General features: G+C 32.1%; 2 protein-coding genes across 3 annotated transcripts; both read right to left on the bottom strand.

Annotated features, from left to right (window-relative positions):
• Positions 1-7492: 7492 nt before the first annotated feature.
• On the bottom strand, positions 7493-10652 carry LOC106373094 (general transcription and DNA repair factor IIH subunit TFB2). 2 transcript variants are annotated; one of them, XM_048745889.1, is made up of 16 exons: positions 10560-10652; positions 10345-10494; positions 10102-10272; positions 9816-9884; positions 9640-9733; positions 9476-9576; positions 9349-9394; positions 9210-9269; positions 9054-9122; positions 8876-8959; positions 8678-8761; positions 8488-8573; positions 8316-8406; positions 8101-8181; positions 7885-7959; positions 7493-7797 (listed from the first exon to the last, which is right to left on the bottom strand). In XM_048745889.1, exons 2-16 carry the CDS (start codon positions 10455-10457, stop codon positions 7660-7662), a joined length of 1362 nt encoding a protein of 453 aa, XP_048601846.1. In that variant the 5' UTR covers positions 10458-10494; positions 10560-10652; the 3' UTR covers positions 7493-7659. The 2 variants fall into 2 exon arrangements, with proteins under 2 accessions (XP_048601846.1, XP_048601845.1); XM_048745888.1 differs by having other exon boundaries at positions 10345-10618.
• A 1942-nt stretch (positions 10653-12594) lies between these two features.
• LOC106374414 (expansin-like B1) lies at positions 12595-14337 on the bottom strand. The gene is made up of 4 exons (XM_048745887.1): positions 14105-14337; positions 13656-13765; positions 13237-13548; positions 12595-13013 (listed from the first exon to the last, which is right to left on the bottom strand). The coding sequence occupies exons 1-4, from the start codon at positions 14235-14237 to the stop codon at positions 12816-12818; spliced, it is 753 nt and encodes a 250-aa protein (XP_048601844.1). The 5' UTR covers positions 14238-14337; the 3' UTR covers positions 12595-12815.
• Between the last annotated feature and the right edge of the window lie 3201 nt (positions 14338-17538).

Raw genomic sequence — 17538 nt, 5'->3', positions numbered from 1 at the left:
TCTCTTGCCGCCAATTCTTCAGACTTCAACCGGTTTTTACAAGTAAACAAGACTCATGCCAGTAGATGTTCTTTTGTCCAGATTCATAAAAACAGTTCCACTTACCTTAATTTGCACCGTTCACATCATCAAGCAAAGAAACCAAGCCTATTATTACATGGATTCAGCTCATTATGAAGACCCCTTCATCCAGCCTAAAGAGTCAAGTTCCCTTATTTGGTCAACTCATTTATTCCCCATCTTTTAAAGCATTCAAAAGAGAGCTTTGGCTATACCAAATCCTCACCACCAGAAGATCATCACTGTCCACATACATCAAAAGACATAAAGAATGATATCTTCTCTTCAGCACCCGTTCCTCCTTGATGCCACTCCATCTATCAAGCTTCATCATCACCTAAGATCACGTTCTTTGCTTATTTTTCTTCATTATTGCAATCCCCTTTCCTTTTTATTTTCTCTTGATTCTAGCTCTGCATTTCTGTTTAACAACAGTGTCCCAATGTTATTAAAGACCTCTTATGCTTTCAAGTATTTGTCTTGAACTCTTATGCTTTTATTTAGAGAATAGCTTTTGCGAGGAAGAACCCTTAAGCTAGTTTTTGTTCATTGATCAACTTGGTTCAACCATAAACCAATTCACTGTTATTATCTATCATCAATCACTAACCACCGAAGTTTAAGTTTTGACACTTGTTTGATAAAAGCTTTTGTGGATTCCAAGCTTATATCATTCTGGTATCAGAGCTAAATTCTCCTAGATTGTATTTCTTCAACCTCAATTTGTTTTCTCTTTTTTTTTTTTCAATTTTTCATATAAACAGAAAACTCATAATTTTTTTCTCTTAATTTGTGGTATTCGAGCTTTCACGTTAAATATTTAGAGCGGTTAATATTGTTTATGCCATTAATGAATAAAAAATATAAATTATCTAAAAATAAAAACAAATTAATTTTTTTTAAATGATTAAAATTAATAATAATAAAAATTATCCAAAATCTATAGTAGATAATTTTACTAAAAAGATAATTCCTACATAAATGTTTTGTTTTATCTGAAAAATATCTTTTAATAAAAAAAGTTAAAAATTAAAAACAGAAAACTCACAAATAAATATTAATCAAGTAAAATTCTTAATTTTATATAATTTAAAAAGAAATATTGAGTGATTTCTAAAATTTTAATGAATATAGTGTATAAAAAATCTTTTAGTATATTATAATACGTAAGAGTTTTCAAATGAAAACATAAACAATAGGTTATCATTATAGTCTTTTGATTATTAATGTAAGTATTAATAAGTAATTATAAAATGTTTACGTATGCATGCGTGCGTAGACAAACCACCTAATAAAATATTATATATATATATATATATTTCCTAGCAGCTTCTTAACCATACCTAGAAGCAGGCAGTGACGCATTTTTTTTGTTCACGTAAGTTAAGAATTCAAACAGAATTATATATAAATACATTACATATAAGATATGAAAGCGAGGAGACACAAAACAAAATATAATGGGTTTAAAAAGAACATTGTTGGTTTTATACATTCTCTTAACCTTTCATCTCCAGGTCAATTTTTCTTCAGTTAGTTTAAGGCCTTTTTCTGTTATTACGTACCATGAGAGTCTTCCTCTCCGAGCCAAAAAACCAGATGTTGTGAGTTTTGAAGGAAAGGCTCAAGAATTAGATGTCGTTATAAAAAAAGGAGGCGGTGGCGGTCGAACGGGAAGAGGACGCATTGGACCTTTAATTCTGATTCAAACTGGTGGTGGTGGTACTGATGGATCTCACCGTTCAAGCGGCAGCCGGAATATGTGAGGGGGAGTATGCACTATTTATGTGTTCTCCATCCAAAAATTTAAATTGAACTAATTTTTATGTAAATTTAAATATTTAGTCTTGCATTATTCAAATTTTTATGTTTTATATTATTTTATTTTTGGATTTTTAGGATTTAAGTATATTTGGATTTTTGTTAAAAAATAAATAATTAAGATGGATACCCAAACTCGAATCCGAACCGAACCCACAATGATTCGAAACAAATTCAAACCAAAATTTGTTAATATTCGAATACAATTTAAATTGCTAATTTTAAAAGTCTGAAATCCGAATAGATCAACTGAATTCGACGGATATATGAATGCACATCCCTAGAAAAAGCTATACAACGAATCGTTTAGTATAGTACGTAGAACCTCTATAAAAATGTTGGGACTTTAAAATTTTATTAATTTATAGAAATATTAATTTACAAATTTTTTCTTATTTTAAGTTATATTTATTCTAAAATTAAAAAAAAAAATTGATTTTAGTATATAGACATTAATCGTTATTTTTTAAATATTGACATTTATATTAATTTTATTATATTATTTGGTGTATATAATATATATTGCATAGAACTTAAATGTGGTTTTACCTAGATATAATATTACTAAATCACATCAAAAATATATTAAATGTTAAGAAAATATAAAGATAATTACGTTGTGAATATAAAACAAACCATATAATAATAGGTGTTTACTTAAATAAAATATGTAGACATATAAATTATTAATTTATAATTTTAATGCGACCATATATATACATAGAATTTTCTAAAAATTTATTATCTAATTATTTTATCGATTTGTGTCAAATTTTGAACCGCCCAAGTTAGAACCGACAAAATTTATATTTATAGAGATTATTAATTTATAGAGGTTCTTCTATATAACATTCAATAAATAATCTAATAAACTATTTCACTCCGCGCACAACACGGATTACTACCTAATTTGCATAATTAATTTGCCACATCTACTTTGAAGTCAAACTCTCTTTTTCAACTTCTTGCTAAAAACTAAAACCTCATAAACTTATTTAGGAAGTCATTTCCTTATTTGGCATCATTACATTCATTTAAGAAAATATGACATGAATTTTGAAAAATATGACATTGCATTTTGAAAAATATGACATTGCATTAAATTAAATTGAACAGCATAATTAATTTTCTTTATAAATATTTAAGTTTTTGGGAATATTTTAAAGGGGGAATTTCATGTTTACCATTTTCATGGTATCATTATTCATTTTTACCACCACTAAAAAGTCATTTTCAAAAATACATCTTTTATTATGTGGCAAAAGACTATTATACCCTTTGTTCTCTCTATATATATACTAAATAATTTTTTTTTAAAGTAAAAATATAATTTTTTTTTATGTTTTCCAATCATTTTTTTCAAGTTCGAACTCTTTTATAAATTTTATTTTATTTTTTTTCAATTTTTGTTTTGAAAATCAAAAAATTATGTTTGAAACTATTTTTTTTTTTTAATTTTTTTAATTATTTATTTATATATTTATTAGAATCCTAATTTCACATTTCAAAAACTTTATCCCACCTCTCAACTCTAAAACCTAAGTCTAGATTAGTTAACTCTAGAGGTATAAATGTATGAATATGGTATTTGTGGCAATTTTTCTATTTTAAATATAATAATGACTAACAACTCATATATCATTATGTATATATTGAGAATGAATGTGCTGATGACTTATAAATGTTGACTGAAAATTCATTTTGACAGTTAATTAAAATATAATAATAATTAAATTAATAAAGTATATATCATCCTTTATATGTCATCACCACATTCATTCTCAACAATAAAAATATGACATGACTTCTTAAAATGTGATATAGCATTCTAACTAATTGTGAGATATACAAATTTTCCTTATAAATATTTTGTTTCTGGAAAAAAAATGTGATAATTGACTAATGACTCTATATCACCATTAAAATTTTTTTGTATAAATATTCATTTTTAACATAATTTTTAAAATATGTATTGTTAATATTATATATATATCTCAACTTATTAATTAAAAATTGAATTAAATATATTTACAAATATATAAAAAATCAACATCAACTTATATATCATATTTATATATAAATATTTATATTTTATCAAAATTAATCGTAAATATGCCTTGACCAATACCAAGTTAAAGCAGAACTAATCAGATATTTTTTGTTGATAATTAAATGATTGAAATTTTATTGGTTCATTAGTTTAATTAGAAAATTATGTTTTCCCAGGTGAGCATAATTTAACTAAAAAAAATAGAAACTAAACTTTATTAGAATTTATATATTATACATATTTAAAACTAGAGGATAACAGACATTTAATATCAATAAAAAGGAAATATTTATAATCAATATTCATTAAATACACTATAATATAAATACATTTATTCTTATATAATAAAATTGATTTCTGCTGAATTTTAAGCAAAATAAAACTGAAATATAAACCAAATCAAAAGAGACAAAAAAATAATCAACTCTAAATGTAAACAAAACATTTCTTTTAAAATAAAATAGTTTAAAATTTAAAGTTATTATTTCTGTATGTGCATGGCACATGCAAACTCATGGTCTATGTTATAAATGAATATTATTTCTCGTTCGTTTTGTATTTATTGTCTTCTTTATCTTCATTTTGCAAAATAATTGTCATGATCAGAAATATATATGAATATCAGCATGACCCTAGAACATTCAATGACATGGTCAATGCCGACTCAATGCATCGTTCGAAACTAATACGGTGGAGTCATCCAACGATCAATTCTTCTGACACTCAAGTAAAAAAAAAACACAACACGGATGATTGGACAGCTAGCTGATTCTAATGATTTGGACTGTGATTGTGCAACAGACGGTGCGAAGCAGTAAAATTGAATTTAGTATGATAACAAGGTTGAATTTATTATGATGACTGCTGACTATGATAACCTGATAATGCTTCATCAGTACCCAATCAGTATAAACAACAATGGGACTTTTGTGTGCCATCAGACCATATTAGACTAGCAGAAGAAGGCAGTTTTGGGCTGAGACTGCTGCCTGTAACAGTCACCGTGAAAACAGTTTTTCGTTCACCAACTTCATAGAGAGGACGTTAGGACTGTAATTGTAGACAGACCATCTTTGGTGTCTCAAAAAAATATTTACTCAATAAGCAGTTATTCGGGTCAATAAACAACACAATCATACAATAATGGCATTATGTGAGAAAATATACATCTTTAGACATTTTGACAAACTTCTTTTAACAAATAGAATTTTTAGAATGAAAAGACACATTTTTATACAATTTAACAGTTTATTTTGAATCAATGCAATTCTTAAAATGAAAGGACACATTGTTAAGCGTGAAAATGCGTTATTACGGTTTTGGCAGAAAAAACAATTTTTCGGTTTTGGCGGCAAAAAAACATTTTTCCGGTTTTGGCGGGAAAATGTGTTTTTTTTTTGTTTTGGCGGAAACATGCGATTTTGCGGTTTTGGCGGGAAAATACATTTTCCGGCTTTGGCGGGAAAATGCATTTTCCAGTTTTGGCAGAAAAATGTGTTTTTCCGGTTTTGGCGGGAAAATACATTTTTCGATTTTGACGGAAAAATGCATTTTTGCGATTTTGGCGGAAAAATGCATTTTTGCGATTTTGCGTTTTCGGCGGGAAAATGCGTTTTTACGGCTTTGACGGGAAAGTGTGTTTTTACTGTTTTGATCGAAAAGTTTGTTTTTATGGAAATGTATGTTTCTACGTTTTTGCGGAAAACACAGTTTTGCGGTTTTTGACGGGAAAATGTGTTTTTCAGTTTTGGCGGGAAAATGCATTTTTCGGTTCTGGCAAAAAAATGTATATGCAAAAAAAATAGAATTTTTGGTTTGAAAATAATATTTTGATTTTAAAAGGTTATTTTTGTCATTTATCATTTTGGACTGAACTAGAAGTATCTACATCTAGATGCACCTACATCTAGATGCACCATCAAGACTCACCCTCATTGAGGTGAGAATTTGAAATGAATTTTTAAAAATTTGAATTGATGATCCATCTGGATGTAGCATTATAATGTACAAAACGAAGATCGATTTGCATCTTTTGGATGAGCAAACGAACAACACGTTAGTATGGAGGTTCTTTACTTCAGTATATAGTGTACTTCTCTGTAGAACAATTGGGTTGTTAGTAAAGTAGAACTGAAGTGACTGATGAACTCAGATCTTCCTTGCATGAGTTTTGCCTGATCGTATAGATTTCTGGTGTTTTACCGTTCAACAATACTTATGACTTCCAGCAAGGGTTGGTCATGGTTGCTCTTTTTTCTCTGATACAAATGATCAAAATGATTGTAAACTTTGCTCTTGCAGGCCCAACAAAGGAAAGCAGAAATAAACAGACTCCCAGAGAAGATTGTACTATCTGAAGTCCGCCGTATGGTTAGTGATGGCAATCGAGGAGTTGAACCGCGAGCCTGGCCTGTAAAAGTTTGCTGCGGGGCGGGATTGGGCCTCTATTTTGTAAGCCCGCAAAATTGCGGGCCTCGTGGGACATGTTCAAAGCAGGACGGGTCGAAAGCGGGACGGGTTCAAAATGGGACGGGTCGAAAGCGGGACGGGTCGAAAGTGGGATGGGCTACAGGTTAACTTGCGGGATTTTGAAGACCCGCAACCCTAAGTCCCCATTTCTGCTTTCATCTAAAACACACAGAGAGAGAGAGAGAGAGAGAGAGAGAGGGCGATTCGACATTATGTAGCTCCAGTGACAGTGGTTTCAGGGTCGATGATGCTTCCGGTCTCCCAAGCGCCTTCGATCTGTACCGGTGGAGCTTCTTCGAGTTATCATAAGAAATTTGAAAACTCACTTTCCACCGAAGAAGAAGATCTAGTTCCCGCAATGGGTTCTTCATAGTTTTGCCTATATCTATTTGTTCACATTATCATACATTTTAGAGTTTTAGATTTCAATATATCTTTAACTGACTTCTATTATTCTTATTCGCAAAAGATGAAGTTGAGGGTGAAGAAGAGAAATCTCCATCTTTTGTTGCTCGTTGGTGATAAAGATAAGGAACAAGAAATGTGATTGGTGTTTTCTTTTTATTTATTTTTGGGATTAGCATCTTTGATATGGTGTTGGTTTTATTTAATTTTGGATTCAAAAAACTAAAGAATTTGTTATGAACTTATGAGTTATAATATTTGGATTCAGCAACTAAAGTATTATTTATTTTTAAAATGTTTGGAGTCTAACAAAAGTAAATAAACTAGTGTTTTGATTCAACTAAAATCTTCAACTAACAAGTGTATTGCCTTATTCAGTTCAATCCTTGACTAAACTCACTTACTGATGCGTCATGAAACTAATAAAGCGTCCTGAATCATATATTGAAGCGTTCAGGAGCCATATCTTCGTTTGTAATTCTATGTCCAGCGGACCGATCCGCAAAAGCCTACATGTTTTGCAGTACGAGTTTGGTCAGCCATTTTGAGGACCGCAGCCCGCGTGAGTCTAACCCGCCATGACCCGTTCGAAGACGAACCCACTGCAGTACGGAACGGTATGGGACGGATCAACCTGTTCGACATTCCGCCGTATGGTTGAACAGATGCAGAATTTGAATAAGCAGATTGAGAACACGGTTTGTCACTTTTCTTCCTTCTCACTCCAAAGTTTCTTTTTGTCGATATAGTTTATACACCATCATGTCAAAACATATCTTGAAGTATCAAAACATTTGACTTTTTTTTTTTGTTTTAACATAAGAAAAGAAAATGGTCGAGTTTCTTCTTTCTTCTCACTTGCCTTGGGTGTGAAGATACTCACGCATCTGATTGTGAACTTCGGATTTCACAACAAGTCGCATTCTCTTAGAGTCTTCCCAAAGAAGGCCTCCCCACTGTCTAGCAAAGTTGCAAGCTCCTTCAAACACATCCTGCCAACACAGTTCCAGCTATCGAGATTTACTATAATGGCTCTCAGATATGAGAATGTATATAGAGAAAGAGGAATCAGGTTTTACCTTTGAAGGAAATTCATCATAGAAGTGAGCCTGAGTCATCTCGATTCTCTTCAGATCTGACTCCCAAAGCCGGATCTGCCAAAAAATAATGCATTTACATTCGTTAGCAAACACACACACAACCAATGGAAAGTGGAGGTAGTGTATACAATTTTATCAAGCTATAAACCAATCCTGAATGACACGAGATGGGAGGAGAGAATAGAGAGTATAGACCTGGTCGGTGACATTTTCTGGAATAGATGGGACTCGATCGGCACATCGTGGATGAGAATTTTGCTGGAGAAAAGTTATAATCTGCAACCACGAAAAACAAAAGGGGAAAAAGAATATTCATAGACACATTTCAAGGAAAGTAATGGGTCTTCTAGTTCAAAGAGAGCATAAGATTCTTGTACTGTAAATATTTTTCAGACGAAACCAACTCTTACCTGGTCTGATGTGATGCCATTGTCAAATGCATTGTACAAACTTTCTTTTGTAACTGCACAAGCAATAAGGTTCGGAAGTTGATACTCTATCCTGGAAAATAGAGGAGCAACTGCTTAGACCTAAAGGATTTCAACACACTAGATTTTCAGAGCAGTGTTTACGAGCTTCTACCTCGCAAACAGACGTAATATCTCACATTGTAGCTTAGATGTTGAGTAAGCATACATCCTAAAGTTTGTTTCCATCATGACATATCCCTGATGAGGAATAAAAATCACAATAATACGCAAAATCAAGAGAACTATTGGTAGTAGTAGTAGTAGGTCGAAACGGGGCAAAAAGGAGAATCAAAAGGTGTGACCTCTTTTCGGACTGATGAATCTGCAAGACTGACTGATAAATTTGTAGCCAACTTAGTAGGAATAAACCAACTGTCTTTCCTTCCCTATAATAATTATAAAGATTGGTTCAACATATGATATACCTCTATAATCTCTCTAACTGTTGCAGAGTTGATCTCCTTTTGGTAATGGAAAAAATATATAACCAATGGCCTAACCTGTTGAAGCTTGACTAATCCCAAGTCTGCAAGGTCCTTAAGCGTAGTTCTTTGAACATCTGTCAATGTATTTAAGTTATACGCCTGCAATGTGTATAAGAATGTTTGAGATCAACGAATTGATTAACAATCTTCTATTACAAAAGAACAAGATCGATTGAAACGACTTCTGTTATACCTCACCGGTAACGTGGAAACTGAGCTCTAACAAAAACGAAATCAAGTCTGCTGGATCTACATCACGCTCCTGAAGGCCAATGGCATTTGGTTATTCATACTGAGAAAACAAAGATATCAACTTATTAACCAGACCTTGTCAAGGCTTGATACAAACCTCGGCATTCGATATGTATTCTCGGATAATGTACCAAAGCTGGGCATTTGTATCCATCAGCTGAAATTAATGATCAATAAGGTTACTTATATGAATACACGTAATAAGAGATCATTGAGTAACGTCTTGCATTGCATACCAAAAACTGAAAGCCACTCTCAGTTAATCTCGGGCCATCTCTGTCTCTGTGAAATCACATGAACGGTGTTAAATAACCAGTAGATACGACACCTTTACACATCTATAGACATGTACAGAAACAATACCTCTGACTCAATAAACCTCGCTGGAAGACTTTCATCATGGACGAACTGATACCGGTTAGCTTTTCACCTTGACCCGAATTTATGAGTTGTAGCAGAAAACACTGACGAACATAAACACAAAATCATCAGATACTAACCAAAAATCCATTCTGAAATATACACACCTCCCATTGCTGGAGTGCATAGGTTTCGAGTTCTTGTAGACTTGGAAGCTTAATGCCATTGTTGGAGTTCATAGGCTCCCGAGGCAAAACTCCACTGCAAATCTCAAGCTTAGCTCGTTAGCATATTCTCGAGAAACAAACGGAAAAAAAAAAAAGAAGGACTTTAGTATATTTACCCGGAGATAATATGTTTCTGAAGATTTTTCTGAAATGTAGGATTTAGGCTGTAACAGGTTCCCTCTTTCCTGAAAACGTCATAAGAGCAGCCTTAAACATTAAAGACAAAAGAGTTGGAACTATCACCTTGCCACATATCAATCATAATCAAGTTAATTTCCAACACTAAGAACTCAAAATAAACACTCCTCCACAGTGGATAGACTGAACTAACTACTCTAACTCGTTATAAAACTTAACTTGAGATTTCAGATAATGATAAAAGAAACCAATAAAAAAGCATACCTATCTACTACGGTTTCAGTGAAAATCCTGAGTTGAATCAACCGGTCTATAGCAACTCTGTGCTTAGAGAGGCCATCAGGAAGCACCCACTCCTCAATCCTCGTGCAAGGTACAGGATCATCAATGAAAAGCAACTGCAATACGTATTTCTTGGCGAGTGGTGGCAAAGACCTGATTCGACCACAGCCAAGAAGGTGACATCTCACAAAACTTTTAACAAATTGATGAGCAACAAAACTAAACCTGAGAATGGCCTCGCAGATGAAGACATTGTTATAGAGTTTGTCGAGCTTGATGGCCGTAAGAGACGCCACCATGTCCATAAAGTTTTTCGCGATTATCTTAACTTGCGGCATCTTCCTTGATTCGAGGGGTATTGCTTTGCTACTCAAACTATGCGGAGGTAGATGATTAGAGCAAATCCAAAAGAAGAAGAAACTCCATAATCGATTTATTACCCTAAAAAATCGAAGACGAAGAAGATCGATTTCTTTCACCTCTCTGCTTTGGTTATTTCTTTACTAAAGAAAGCTCCTGTTTTGTATATTTTCTCTATACGACGCCGTATCTGTTTTATATATTCGTATGGGTAATTTATATTATTAAATTCTTTTTTATTATTTCCTACTTCAAATTATACAAAAGTACACAAATTATCCTAATTATCTAAAAATGAAAACGAAATATCTAAAAAGTAACACCAAAGAGAAATGGACAATTCTCTCGGATTAACATTTTTTAATTTTTTTATCTAAACACTAAATTCTAAACTCTAAATCTTAAAATCCACCTCTTATCTCTAAACATTAATGTCAAGATTAATTAACCTTAGAGATATAGGAGAAGTGTATTCAACTAAGTGTTTCAGATGATTTGTATTAAAATGACAAATTCATTGTTATTCAAACGAGGATTTTAAAAACCACTTTAAATTCCAGTGTTAATGAACTTGTCATTTTGTAAAACATTCTCAAATCCACAGTTATTGAACAAAATTTAATTAGAGATTTTAAAGTGCTTTAGATGTTTCAAGGGTGTTTGACAGAGATTTCTTAGTTATAATAATAAAAATCTGAATCCCATAATTTTAGATGAGATTCTAGAATTGTTTAACAAAAATCACACCAAATTATAATATTCATCTAAAATCATCTAAAAACTCACTAAAATCGAATCAGTTTAAATTTTAGATTCAATACACCCCCTTAAATGTATGTTTACTTCTTTTGATAAAATATTTAAATCTATTCTGATCATTTTTATTTTAAAGTCTATATTTGTGACAAAAAATTTTGTAGCTCTCGAAACAAATTATCCAAAAGATAATAAACTATTTAGTTAAATTATATATATCCCTTATATATTAATCGAAAAATATTACAACATTGTTTTGTAGCTACGTGTCACCATGAGAATGAAATTCAGAATTCTTAAAGAAATAAGTTAGTCCATCTTAACTTATATTATACATTTTATTTAACTAACTATTAAATTGATAAATAGTGTACAAAAGAATATTCTCGCACTTTCCTTAAATAAAAGCTACAGAATTGTCTAATATGACAATTAATGATTATGAATAATAAATACTTGATAATAATTTTTGTATCTTAGCTCTTTTTTATTTAATTTTATATTATTAAAAGATATTAAACAACCACATTAACCATATAATAAACAAAACTAAATTTTTTCTTATATGTTATATTTTGAATTTTTAAAATGACTATGTCTCACACTAAAATTTTGTGATCAATGGTTTAACTTTTTTTTTGTAATAATAAGATACAAATGATCATAAATCGTATGAATATGAAGTTTCATTTACCAGACATTCATATTATATATTAATATATTTTCAAATTAAACTATATAACATAGAAAAATACTTAAATATGATAATTTCGAAATTTGTATTAGAAAAATATTGAAAGCTTAATATTTTAATTTTGAAATTTTCATTCAAATTGCACATTTGAAATTTTGTGTTTATCACATGAGTATGAATTCTCAATAATAAATATTTATATTAAAATATAATATATATCTATGTCCATGTCATTGATATTTAGTTATATACCATATAAAATAAATAAAATGATTGTTTTGATTTATTTACTAAAAAATATCCTAAATAAACAAGATGTATTTTTTTTTTAATTTATGTGTTTACTCTAATTTAATTATATATATAATACGTAAAAGAATACAAATAAATAATAATAGATAAAATTATTTTTATATATAACATTCATCCCGCGCTATTGCGTAGATCTTAAGCTAGTATTGTTTACTTCTGAAAATATATATAACTCATGAGATTTTTGGGTATGTCAGTTTTTGAATATTTGGTTTAAATATAACTAAAGTTTGGACTTATATGTAAATTTTATGTGATATTCAGTTCTGTTTTCTACTGTTATACGGTTATTCGGGTAATTTGAGGTCTACGACTGACCTTGCTTTATCAAAAAGAATATACAAAACTTTTAGTTATTTGTTACCACTATATGATTATTCCATTAATCAAAACCTTACAAATCATGACAATCTTAGACACAATACATGGTATTTATATAAATAAATCTAGATCGATGGTTATCCTTATTCTAGAGGGCATTATTTAAATATGTATATAACCATTACACATGAGAAACCATATATTATATATAAACACACCAGAGAAAGATATAGTGAAGAGCAGCAAAAGGGAATCAAGTAAGTAGAATGTTGGAGTTGTAGGTGGCTCCTGCGGTCCAGTCGGCGGGAAGAGCGTTTGGCGATTGAATCCAATTGATACCGGCGCTTCCGTACACTAAAAACCGCAAAGTGAGAGTGCCTCTTGGTGGATTTTGCAAATCGTGAACCGTTCCAAACACTCTTCTCATGCGTCGCCACTCTTTGCAATCCTCCTGAATCATATATCAATTTTCAAAAATTGTCATAAAAACATCAAACCCTTTGCTTACAACTATCTTTTTAGTCTTAAGAAATACATTTTCTTAATAACGAGCATTGTGGAATACATTGTGTTTGAGTTCAGACAAAGTGTTAGAACTAGAGCTAAAAGGAGTCTTGGAACAATAAGATTTCAAAACGTTAGCGTTTTTCATATTGTATCTTAGATCAATTTACCTGCCAGGCTTCAACGGCAAGGATGTCGTTGACACCACCAACGTACAAGATAAGGACGGCAAGATAATGAGGGTTATAGCTTTTCTCATGGACCTTATACACCAGATTGTACCCATCGTACTTACAGGGGACCCTCTGGTACTCAACGTCGACCACACCGAAGGAATATAGCTGATCCTCTGTGCCTGGCCGCGCCATACGTCCGTAAGCCTTAGGGCTAAAAACGAAGTCTGTGCCATGTCCTTCTCCATAGTCCGTAGCTACTACGTATACTCCTTCCTCGTTGCAGTGCGGAGGTATTTTGCACCTCACCTTTTAATAATTATCAATTAATGATAATATTAGTTTAGTAATGATAGTGACACGGTCTATAGCATATTGTTATTGATAATATATTAGATTAGATAATGTATAAAAACCTGGTAACAAGCACCACATCCAGTTCCATTGTTCCATAGTCTCGATGAAACACCACTCACTTCACCATTATTGATATCTCTTCCAAATTCTCCATACCCACATGCTCCTCCTGCATAATCAGCAATTATTCATATTATCATCAATAAAAAAAAATTCTTTTTGCTGAAATCAATAAAAAAATTTACCAATTGATTCTTGAAAAAAACTAATTACTAAACGTAATGTCATATTCGAACAAGAGACATGGAAACTTAACGGAATCATTTTCATATATATGAATTAAGAGTTTAGATAAACCTATATGTATATGATATATAAAAATAATTAGTTAAGCTTGATAGAATTGACTATTGAGTTGTTCCTTTTGATGTAGGGTTACCAAACATGCTTAGAATACTAAAAGAAATGAAATAATTAAGATACAAATATATAAGAAAATAATACGTACGAGGGTTTCCTTTGCAATCGGGGCTGCCATAATAAGTAGCTCTAGAGCTAACAAAGTCATCAGATAAACAAAGGAGAGGCAAAAGGACAATGACTTGAACAAGCAGAAGATGCAAGACGTTAAATGTCTTCATATTGTTATATGTAACTATTGTAAGATTATTTTTAACAAGTGATTTGGGAAGATAGATATGTTTTACAGAAGATATGTGAAGACAGAGGAGAAGTTGAACAAGGTATTTATAGTTGAAGGTATGGGTGTCTATTACAATATTATATGCAATTTGATCGAGCATCGTTACTATTTTTTTCTTTCCACTTGGCAAAAAGTAATCTAGCTATATATAAGTTATAACGCGTAATTGCATTACCCGATTTGATAGTTTAGCTTGAGAGGGTCAAATGTATTAAATAAAATGTTTACATCATATATAAATCGTCTGCCCAATACAGCAAAATACAATGGTGGGAGTATATCTTTGGGGTCTAGTAATTATTAAAGAAATATAGGTTGTGCCTCCAAAACGAGAAGTTCATGACACCTAATAGTTATAAGATTGACTTACGATTGGCTGTTTGGTGTAATCGGTGAACGAAGTCAATAGAATATGCCAAGCGTGCTATTATTTGGACTCGCAGAGTTTTCATTGTTTTTCACTACTAGCATTTTAGTAGTTCAGATTGTGTAAAATATCAACAAAAAGATCATCTGATAAAATATATGGGCTAGCAAGTTGTACTCAGTGGCGGAGCCTTTTTGGTTGGAGGGGGTCAGATGTTATTATTGGGGTGAGATGGTTAAAATCTCTTTTTTGACACCTATGTCTTGAGTTCAAGTTTATGCATGCCTCTTTCACCTATAATACATTTATTGTGACCCCTATACAATCTATATCTGCCTTGGAAATGGTTTGAAAAAATGTCAGTTCACATCCTCCCAAATTGAACTTGCTATTGGAGAGGGCTGGAAGAGTCTCAAAACATGACTAGTTTAGGTCACTATCGCAGAAGAGTTTTTGTTTTTTTCTTCTTCCTCATATTGCTTGAATCTTGATCAGTCGAGTGACTCGAGTCCAATTCTTCATTTGGAGTATCTGGCTTTGATCGGCTGGTTGTCTTACCAATAATTTTTTCTTCCATGCCACACATTGAACGTAAACAAAAATCTATAAAAACACACGCACGTTGGTTTTAACTTACTATCGCGCGCATCGATAGATATGGCAAATTTTTTTAAAAAAAAAAGTATTTTACTTTATATAATTCACAAATTGACTAAACTTTTTCACGAAATATGTTTGATCAATGATGTTCAAATTAAGATAAACACACCACGTAATCCTTGCTATGTATGTCATAATTTTTAGTGATGTGAATAAGAGAACACATTGGGTGGTAGGGTATATGATTAGCAGCCTTGCTCTTTATTTGAATAAATTAATTGTTTTTATATAATGTAAGAGTAGAAGAAGAGAAAGACAAAAAGGATTCTATAAGTCTAATAAAATGAGAATTCATAGTAAACCCTCTTTGTTGTTGGTTTGGTTGTAATCCACTTAATTATAATGATTATAATGATATTTTTAGTCTCCTAACTTCCTATAAAAATTCTCTCTGTCATAGATTATATACTATTCTTGTGAATGAGATAATCATTTCATGAAAAGTTTATACTTTATACATATTCATCGTTGTAACACAATTACTCTTTGGGGGTAATAGCGTATAATGTCTACACGTACTTTACCCGATGGACTACACACAATTTTTTTTTACCTCAGTCGTTAGCTAAACAATTTTTCGTAAGACCCAATTCCTAAGGGCATCCGCATTAGCGAACTTATGGGAAGTTCACACAGACTCCAAAAAAAAAATATATTAAAATAATGAACAGTGATGAACCCGTCTCTCTTCAGTTCTCCCCAGTGAATCTGCGTCCGGTGAATTCATCACTGTTTCGCGGGTCCCACGATATATGGCGGTCCGCGATTGATTCGATTTTTTTTTTAAATCAAACAAAAAAAATTAATAATAAAAAATTATAAACTTGAACCCCAAGAGGGAGTTCACTAATGGAGATGCTCTGACTACCCCTAATGTCGAAACTTTTCTACACCCCTTCTCCGTTAAAATGAAAAGGTTGCCGTTGAAAAACCCTAAACTTGTCACTAAACCATAGTTTTTCAATATAATAAGTTCTGGATTTACATTCTAATCCTAATACTCTGTTACCTTGACCAAAAACAAAAAAAACAATAGGACAAAAGGTGAATTCAAGACACATTCCATGTAAATGGGATACCCAAGCCAGCACCTCAAGAGGTTTCTGAAACATCTCCTGATACTTCTTGCAAAAATGACATTACAGACTTTCCATCTATGGCTTTGAAGATGGCAGCGAAAGAGTTGAGCAATTGTTGTGGACGACACTGTTCCTCTGCTTCAAAATGTGGTATACCGTTGAGTGGGCTGCTAGCTTCTTTGGTATTGAAAGAGTTGTGGACAGCAAACCAAAGCGTGGATAATACAATTATAGACCAGTTGTGGATATGGACATCTTAACACGGAAGTTGTTGGTTGATACCTTTAAAAATGTGTTATTCGCCATAGTCTCCGGGAAACAAAATATCACATAACCACATTTCCACCGTTATTCCAACCATAACCGGCACCGCCGACGCCACCACGATCGAACGGTTCCAACTCGCTAAAAGTCTTGTCTTTCGAGCCTATGTACACTGAGCTGTTGGAGACTTACCTCGTGACCACATCCAATCCAACGGAACTAGCTCTCGATCTCCGATAAGACAGCTCTAATCGAGCGCTAATGGATAAGACAACTTTGATCGAGGTGTCTTATCGGAAATCGATAGCTAGTTACGCTGGATTAGATGTGGTCACAGGAGCAGTCTCCAGCAGATCGGTGAACATCAGATCGAAAGATGAGACCTTTAGCGAGTTAGATCCGAAATGAAATCGTGGTGATGATGTCGGCGACGGTGGGAGTAATGGTGGAAACAAGGTTATGTGGGTTTTTCCTTCCCGGATACTATGGCGAAGAAGAAGTTCTTTAAGGTATCAGCCAACAACATCCGTGTTAATATGTCTATGTCCACAACTAGTCTATTATTCTATTATCCACGCTTCAGTGTCTACGTCCACACTTAATTTTGTGTTATATATATGAAAATGAATCTTAAAAGATAGATAATTTTATATATAATTTATTATGACAATTATTTTTGTTTAATATATTTTAGAATTTGCGATAAAAATAAATGAAAACATAAAACAGAATAAAAATAATAAAATGGAATAAGAAAAATAATAAAGTGGAATAAGAAGAAGAGAGGGATTCATGTGATGAGAAGAAAACCACTCATATATTGGAAACCGTAATTAAAGCTATGGGACAATGAATCAAGTCTAGAGTCT

The sequence above is a fragment of the Brassica napus genome, chromosome C1, assembly GCF_020379485.1.
Source record: "Brassica napus cultivar Da-Ae chromosome C1, Da-Ae, whole genome shotgun sequence".
Classification (NCBI taxonomy): domain Eukaryota; kingdom Viridiplantae; phylum Streptophyta; class Magnoliopsida; order Brassicales; family Brassicaceae; genus Brassica; species Brassica napus.
This window is presented reverse-complemented; position numbering and strand designations above follow the sequence as displayed.